Raw genomic sequence first — 8,179 nt, forward strand, 5'->3', positions numbered from 1 at the left:
TCTGTCTAAGAAAACAAGTGTTTAATCAGGAAACGAGAAGAGACAAGGGATAAGAAATCAATTACAGGAGAGCAGTACCCCAGCCAAAAGGAACACGATTGTACAACTCAAAACGACCAGGATCAGAACATCCTACGGACCCAGCAGTGCCCCGGGGGGAACACTCCTGGGAAAGAGCCCAAGCACTTCAACAAATCCTCCAGGCGGCCGAACACAGTCCTGGAGCAAGCCTGTCCAAGCCCCTGCTTCTTCCAACAGCAGCTGCTGTGGAGACTTGAAGGCAGCTCTAGCAGAAAGGAGCTCCCTGCCACTCCAACCTCAGCCTCTCTCAGCAGGAGATGCTGAAGAGAACGGCACGGGAGCACTAGCTGTGCAGATAGCAGTCCCAGCCTCTCCTGATGGGAGGCAGCCTATGAAGGAAGAGAAGCCCATAAAAAAAGTTTACATATTTATAAATGCCAAAATAAATATTTGAAGACAGACTCCCCCCACCCCTCACACGCAAACACTGCGCGCCGCTCGTGGGGCAGCCTCTGGGGCACAGGGCAGCCAGCTTCACTTCCTTACTCCCTCGTGCTTTCAAGGCCCATGGCCCACTGGGGAGGAGGAAGAGTGAGCAGGCGAAGCAGAGTGCTGATGTGCCGCGGTGCCAGAGGAATGTCATGGTATAAATACACCAGATCAGTGGTTGCCAACAATTTAAAACTAAAATAAAAAAAAAAACAACACCATAAGGAAGGATGGTGTGAACGGAACTAAAGCTAAACCAGGGCTGAGAGCTGCAGGTCCATAGGGCTCTGCCAGCCATCATGGCGAGAAGGTCGTCATTTCCAGAGAGACCCTTTGCCACAGCTCCTTGGTCTGCTTGCTCCGCTTTAGATTCTGGAGGATGTCATTGAACTGCATCATGCCCATGGGCGTCAGGCAGAAGGCGCTTCTGGCGCTGCGGATGGCATTCACAAAGTCATCATAGTCAGCTGGAGTGAGGTGGATCAACCGGTGGTGAATGTACTGCAAGGGGAAAGGGAAAGAGCATGACAGTATCCACTTGCTTGCCTACTGCTGGCAGTGAAGATCAGGGTAGGGCTCAAAAGCTTGCATATGAAATATAAAAGGTTCCCAACACCCAACAGCAAGCCCAAGACTCATGGCCATACCACATGTTACACTCAGGATGAGTTAAGTTAACTGCATTTAAGACTGCTAGTAAAACGTGCCAAATACTAGTTAGGACTTGTCATGCGAGGACTACCTCCAGATTGCAGTAAGTACCCACATTCAACTACCAGACTGCTCCACAGAAACTCTACCAGTTCAAGATGCATGTGATGCAGGGGCTGAGACCGACAGTCAGCTGATCATTGATCACAGCCCTAGCACCACACTGGGGCCAGTTTAAGACTGTCAGCAAGACACCTGGCTTGCCCCACAGATTCAGCAGCAGGAGCTGCACCCTCTCAGGCTCAGCTCCCTATGCCTCCCCTCCACCAGCTGAGATCTGGCTTGTCCTGGCATGCTGACAGAAGGTGCCCTAGTGCTGAACACTTAGGCACACAGTGGCAGCAGGAAGGGGGCTCCCAAGCATGGGGGCTGCACATCCATACAGGCAGATGGGCAAGCTTCACCACCCAGTATTGGGTGGGGGCACAGCCAACTCCAGCCCTGTCCAAAGTAAGCTATACTGTGCAGCTGCTCAGAACATGTTTTAACAGCTTGTAATACAGCACAGGGATGCTCACTATTCACACATCATCCTTCCTGCTGCCACACGGACAGGGAAACTGATGCCAAGTCACTACAGGACACCTTCAGGTACCTGAATCTGTCACTTTCCCATCTGTTTCTTGGCTGAGGTCCTAAAGCAGCAGTCCACCCCATGCAAGGGCATTTCTGAAATACACTTCAAGCAAGGCTGCAGTGCCCTTCATGCAAGGGCTCCGGTACCACAGACTGCCACTAGGTGGCAGAACAGTGTATTCTATGTAGACAGGTCTAGTCTCATCCCTCTTTCGCCAATTTAGTCACAGCTGCATCTGCAGAGGCCCCACACACCTCTCTGCCCTGACTGCTCTGGCCTAGCACAGCCTGCCCCAGCTGGATCACAGTGGGAGCTCTCACCTTCCAATAAAACCCGGAGATATCTACTCAGTGGGAGAGCAACCAAATGGCCAGCCTACCACTATCAGTACTCCACATACCCACCTATAGAGTGTGAGAGGGAGAAGGAAGACAAGCCCAGCCTACAGACTGGACGAGAAGAGAGACAGCCGGACAGGGAGGGGAGACCTAGACTGGAAGAGAGAAGAATGCCAGAGAACGGGAAAAAATACCTGGTGCTGGAGCCCAATGGGGAAAGAAGAGAATAATAAATTGGTGCATGAAGCAGGGAAGAAAAGTTCCTCCAGACAAGTGGACACAGAAGCAGGCACCTCGAGGCAACATTCCCAATGGTGGGTGTGGATGGAACCAGCATAGGAAGACAGTACTGGGTCTGGTTTGGACCATCTCTCCCCAGGTCAGCCCAATCTGCTCTGCGCCCTAGTGCCAAAAGAGACTGCCCATATGGATGGACTAATTCAGAGAGTCAGACAATCCCAGTGAATCTGGGACCCCAGGTGCTCCTCCTATCCTATGCACTAGGGCACTACCAGAGTGAGCAGACAAACAGGTCCAGCAGCTGGTTTGGCACGTTACCTGCATGTATGCTTGCTGGCACCTTTGTACCAGCTGGTGGAAGGCTGGAGTGCGCAGATGATTGTGGACATGGGCAGGGTTGAGCCTCTGCAGAGCTTCCATGATGATCTCCTGCAGCACAAAAGGGCTCAGCACGCCCTTGGCTGCACCAACACAGAACTGATGCACATAGTTGACACCTGCACAGAAAGGAAAGATCATCATGGAAGGTGAGAAGAATGGGGAATACAGCTACGCCACACAAGAACTGGGGCCTGGCCAGCATCACGCACTTATGCAGCGCCTTGGAACTGCATCTCTATAGATCTCGGGGAAGCCACCATTGCCTGGACTAAGGGGCTGCTGCCATTCTCCACAACACTCCAGGAGGAGGGCACTAATGCTCTTTCCTGGTACACCTATTCAGTTCTGTGGCCCATGAATGTGGCCTTTCCACCAGGACAGACCCTTCAGTGCACACCTGCCAAAAAGTGCCAGAGAACTGCCCTATTCCTTACCTAGCTTGGCAGCTAATCCCAGGAGCCATTTCACATCCTCTGTGTACGGCGGACTGCGGGAAAAGTTGTTGGGATGATCGTTGTGAGCTCTACGACCAAGCATCTCCAGTGCCAGCATTCCTGCATGCAGGAACAAAGAGCAGCTCAGCCAAGCAGGAAGACGCAGCCTGCCCCAGGGAGACACTGCCCTCACACCCATTCACCACTAGCTGCTCCAGCTCTATTACAGTGCCCCAGTCTGACAGGTCACACCCTTGGAGGCAAACAGCCCACAAGAGAGAAATGAAGCAGCCTGCAGGCAAAGAGGTCTGATGAAGGGGAGTCAGCCACCCCATACTAGTCCCAAGCCAAGGGCTGGGGTGCCCTATATAGCAGTCTATTCAGCAGTGCTGTGAAGGAAGCCCCACTGCCAGGCCAGCTGCTCACAGGACTGAGCTATCAGTTTGGGGTCCTAGTAGCAAGTCCTAAGAGTTCTGCTAGTGCAAGGGTAGGCAATAATTTGGCCCTGTGGGCCACAGGCAGTTCTGGGGAGCTGCCACAAGCTAGTCAGCAACTCCCCCCCCACCACACACTGCATACCCTGCGGCTCCTCCCCGCCACTGGCAACAGTGCAGCCCCAGGCCAGACCTGGCCTGCCCCACATGCACTCAAGACTCACCCTGGCCAGAGCAGACCAACTAGAATCCGCACGCAGAGGCACCAACCCCTGGCCTGCCCCATGCCTGCCTGCCCACGCTGAGCAGCACCAGCAGCCAGGCAAAAGCTGCTGTTTGGTGTGGGTAAAACATAGTTCCTCCCCCCCACCGCCTCTGGGCCCTTTTTGCTGCAGCCACCCAGAGCCCATGCCCGAGCTACCCTGAGGCTCCTCTCCACCACCATCAGTGCCTCTGGACTACCCAGTCAGGCAGCCCAAGCACAGGCTCCAAGTGACTGTAGCAGGAAGAGTCCAACAGCAGCGAAGGGGAGGGGCTGCTTTTCTTTCACACCAAGCAGCAGATTCTGCCCAGCCACCACCACTGCTGCTGCCGCCCCTCAGTATGAGTGAGTAAGTCTGGAGCAGGTGTGCGGCGGGCTGGGTTCAGGGCTGTGCATGCGGGATCTGGCTGATCTGGAGTTGGCCCACTCTGTTGGGTTGAGTCCAGAGTGGGTGTGGGGTAGGCTGGGATCAGAGCTGTGCGCGCAGGTCCCTGACAGTACCATAGGACTGGGGTCAGCAGCAGCCAGAAGGAGCTGCCACTTCCTGGGCTGTCTAAAAAGGTAGTCCTGCTATGGAGCCACCACAGCCCTGCTGTGTGCCCATGGGGCAGTGGGATGCGCTACAGGCAGGATGACACCTGGGCCAGGTGGAACCGAGGGACCTGCTACAGGCTGGAGAAAGTCCCTCCATGGGCCGAATCCAGCCCAGGGGCTGTATTTTATCCACCCCTGCCCTAGTGGTCCACCTGCAGCACAAAGCAAACCGAAGAAACAGGCTCAACTGCAAGAGGGTCTGGGTGCTCTGTTTATGGCTCCAATCCCTAAGCCTAGCATATGATGGACCTTGTCCCTAATTTTCCCTTGATATCCCTGGTGCTCAGCTCCATGACAAGATATAGCCTCCATGCCACCCTGCTCCCTCACCTTATGCCTCAGTGCTATGCTAGCTTCTTCTGCCCCTGCAAGTGGGTGCCTGTCCTCATGCTGCTTCCACATCTAACCATCCTCCATTCCTGGCTGATGAATACTTTCTCCCCCACAGCTCCCTCCTTAAGTCACTGCTTCCAGGCACCATTCCTTCCACTCCTTGTCCCATATCTACCCTCAATCTCCCTGCCCCAGTCAGCTGTCCCATGTGCCCTGCCTATCACTGAGGATACAGCCTGGAGGGCAGGGAATTCATGCAGTGATGAAAGGTTGGAGTAACTTATGATCACTCACAAATCCTGGGGCACTGACACTATGGCCAGTGCAGACCAGGCAGAGACTGCTTACTTAGTTGTTTTTGTCTTTTCACAGTTTTGATGAAGCCAGCCACTGCTTTGGAAAGCTTATTCTATTGCTGATTTCATCTACAAGGTGCAAATCTACCTGCCTGCTGTTGTAACCAGTTAGACTGGGAATGCACATGGCCATTACCTACCCACAGCACAAAATAAGTTCCCTTCCTGGTTGGGATGGCACCAGCATTCTCCTCCTCCAAAGACCCCAGTGGTATTACTGTGGCACCCCTGCCAGCTCAGGGGGAAGACTGCACATGCCATGTGACCCCTCCAGGAGTAGGAATGGAATTTTCCTCCCTCTCGTGACTGACCACTCAGGAGGTTCCACGTACCTCTCTACATGATCCACCCAACTCCTTGCCCCAGACTTGCTAGGACATTATAAGGCTGCTCCTAAGCCGCTTGCTTCGGACTCTTCTCCGTCTAGCTAGCTAGTTTGCTGCCGGTCTGAGGTAACAATAGAAATGTCACCCCAGCCTGAAACTGCCTTTCCTCCATCAGCATGGGACAGTGACGCAGCCTTGTCCACAGCACCATGCTGCCATCACCAGATAGGTGCAGAAAGGAATGACCATACAGCGGTGGGAGTCTCCTGCAGCTCTGGCCCAAATCCCTGTCAAGGGCCAGGGGAGCCCCAACTGGTTGTCCTTACCAACTCGGTAGGCAGAGTGGAGGTAGTGCAGGCCCTGAGGGCTCACAGGTTGGCTGTGTTGTTCATCCTCGGCAGGAAAGCCCCCTGTAACAAGGGAGTTGGGCTGGGAGGACAGAGCCGTCAAAGAAGCCCCTTGAATTGCTGGGAAGGTTGACCCCGCATGGACACTTCCTACTGGAGAGGAAAAAACACAGCAGCATTAGGGCACAAGCCTCCATGCTGTTCTGATAACCCAGCTGCAGCAACACACTGACTCCTTTTAACTGAAGCCAGCTGACAGGTGAGAAGATGTCAGGAAGTAAACAAGACTACAGCGCTGGTGCCACCGTGAAAGCTTTGGCTTCTATGACCACGGCCCACACTTCAGAGAGCCAGAGTTATTGGGAAAGGACTGCCTCCACCTCACACACAGGGAAGAAACTCTTCCCAGCCAGAATGGCTGACCTGCTTGACCAGGCTTTAAACTAAGTTCTCCAGGGGAAGGGCAGATAATCTCTGGTGTAAGCCTACTAGCCACCAAACCATCAGGTCAGGCTGTACAAGGAAACAAACTCCTACCCCACCCCAGAGATGGGGCTCTTCCAGGAGTGCAGAGAAACCAAGGGCTGCTGATGGCAAGCTCACTTGCCTTTACACAAATGCAAGAAGCCTGGGCAACAAACAGGAAGAGATGCCCCTACTCCCAAACAGTAATGATCATGATCTCATAGGAATAACAGTGACCTGGTGGGACTCCACCTATGACTGGACCACAGGTATAGATGGCTATACCTTGTACAGGAGAGACTGTGTTGCAAAAAAAGGTGGGGGTGTAGCTCTCTGTGTGAAGGGGCAATACATTTCCCTACATGCAGAGATTGGCAACCAAGAAGAGTGACTTGAGACCCTCTGAGTAAGGATAAGGAGGGGGAACATGGTAAAGGGGATATAATGGTAGGACTCTACTACAGACCTCCTAATCAAGAGCAAGAACTTGACCATGAGTTCACCAGGAAACTGGCTGAGGCTTCACGCTCTTGGTGCATGGTTGTCATGGGGTGATTTTAACTACCTGGACATCTCATGGGAAGGGCACTCAGCCAAATCTGACTGGTCGCAATGCTTCCTCACAAGCACTGATGAGCTTTATTTGTCTCAAGAAGTCTACAGACTGACAAGAGGCAAGGCGCTGCTGTGGACCTGGTACTGGCCACAGGGGATGATCTAAATCAGCAGGCTGAGAATTGAAGGGAAGCTGGGAGACTGTGATCATGAGTTGATCACTTTCTCCATTCACCACAAAGCTGGCAAGTCAGTCAGCAATACCAAAGTCCTCAACTTCAGAAAGGCCAACTTCCACAAGCTTAGGAAGCCAGTTATTCAGGCCCTGAGAAATCACAATCTGGCAGGGAGAAATGTCCATGATGAATGGCTGCTCCTCAAGGATGCAAGCCTTGAAGCACAAGGGAAGTCCATTCCAAGCTGCAGAAAAAATAGTAAAAGGACTGGACAGCCCCCTTGGCTCAATAGGGAACTCAAGGACCTCTTGCACCTAAAAAAGCAGCTTATAAAGGATGGAAGATGGGAAACATCACTAAGGAGGAGTACTCAGCACTAGCCCACACGTGTAGGGAGCAAGCTAGGAAAGTCAAGGCTGGAAGTGAGCTCAAACTGGCCACTCAAATTAAGGACAACAAAAAGTCCTTCTTCAAATATGTGGGAAGACAGAAAAAGCACAAGGGTAACATTGGACCCTTACTAAACTAAGTGGGGCAACTGATAACCAACACTCAGGAAAAAGCCAATCTCTTTAATGACTACTTCATGTTGGACTTCCATCAGTCCAGTGGTACCACCCTGCCTGACAAGAGGCAGGATCATCAGGGGAAGCATGAACCTGCGCCCACCATTACCACCGATCTTGTGAACGAACATCTTAAAAGACTCTACACCCACAAAATCAGCCGACCCAGATGAAATGCACCCAGGAGTGCTAAAGGAACTAGCTAACATTATAGCACAGCCTATGGTGAGGATATTCAAGAACTGGTGGTGCTCAGGCGAGATGCCTGATGATTGGAAAAGGGCTGATGTGGTGCCTATCTTCAAGGAAGGAAGAAGGGAAGATCCAGGGAACTACAGGCCAATTAGCTTGACCTCAATCCCTGGAAAGATCCTGGAAAAAATCATCAAGGAAACTATTACCAACATCCTAACAGAAGGTAATGTTCTGAGAGAGAGCCAACACGGCTTCACGGCACAGGTAGATCTTGTCTGACCAGCATGATTTCCTTCTGTCCAGGTGATGCGTCACCTGGTCATAAAGGAGAAGAAGCGGATATCATATTCTTGGACTTCAAGAAAGCCTTTGACCTGGT

At 52.5% G+C, this 8,179-nt stretch overlaps 1 protein-coding gene across 6 annotated transcripts in view; it reads right to left on the minus strand.

Annotated features, from left to right (window-relative positions):
- ZSWIM8 (zinc finger SWIM-type containing 8) overlaps nucleotides 1–8,179 on the minus strand; it is a 118,356-nt gene continuing 110,177 nt past the window's right edge. For 5 of the 6 annotated variants that reach the window (XM_019502417.1, XM_019502419.1, XM_019502416.1 and 2 more), the window contains 4 exons: nucleotides 5,823–5,996; nucleotides 3,192–3,311; nucleotides 2,695–2,873; nucleotides 1–1,011 (listed from right to left, as the gene is read on the minus strand). In XM_019502417.1, coding sequence (XP_019357962.1) covers nucleotides 808–1,011; nucleotides 2,695–2,873; nucleotides 3,192–3,311; nucleotides 5,823–5,996 — 677 coding nt within the window. In that variant the 3' untranslated portion in view covers nucleotides 1–807. The remainder of the gene's footprint in view (nucleotides 1,012–2,694; nucleotides 2,874–3,191; nucleotides 3,312–5,822; nucleotides 5,997–8,179) is intronic. The other variant, XM_019502418.1, reaches the window with a different exon arrangement.

Source organism: Gavialis gangeticus, unplaced genomic scaffold, assembly GCF_001723915.1.
Source record: "Gavialis gangeticus isolate Ggan-Ray unplaced genomic scaffold, GavGan_comp1, whole genome shotgun sequence".
NCBI lineage: Eukaryota > Metazoa > Chordata > Crocodylia > Gavialidae > Gavialis > Gavialis gangeticus.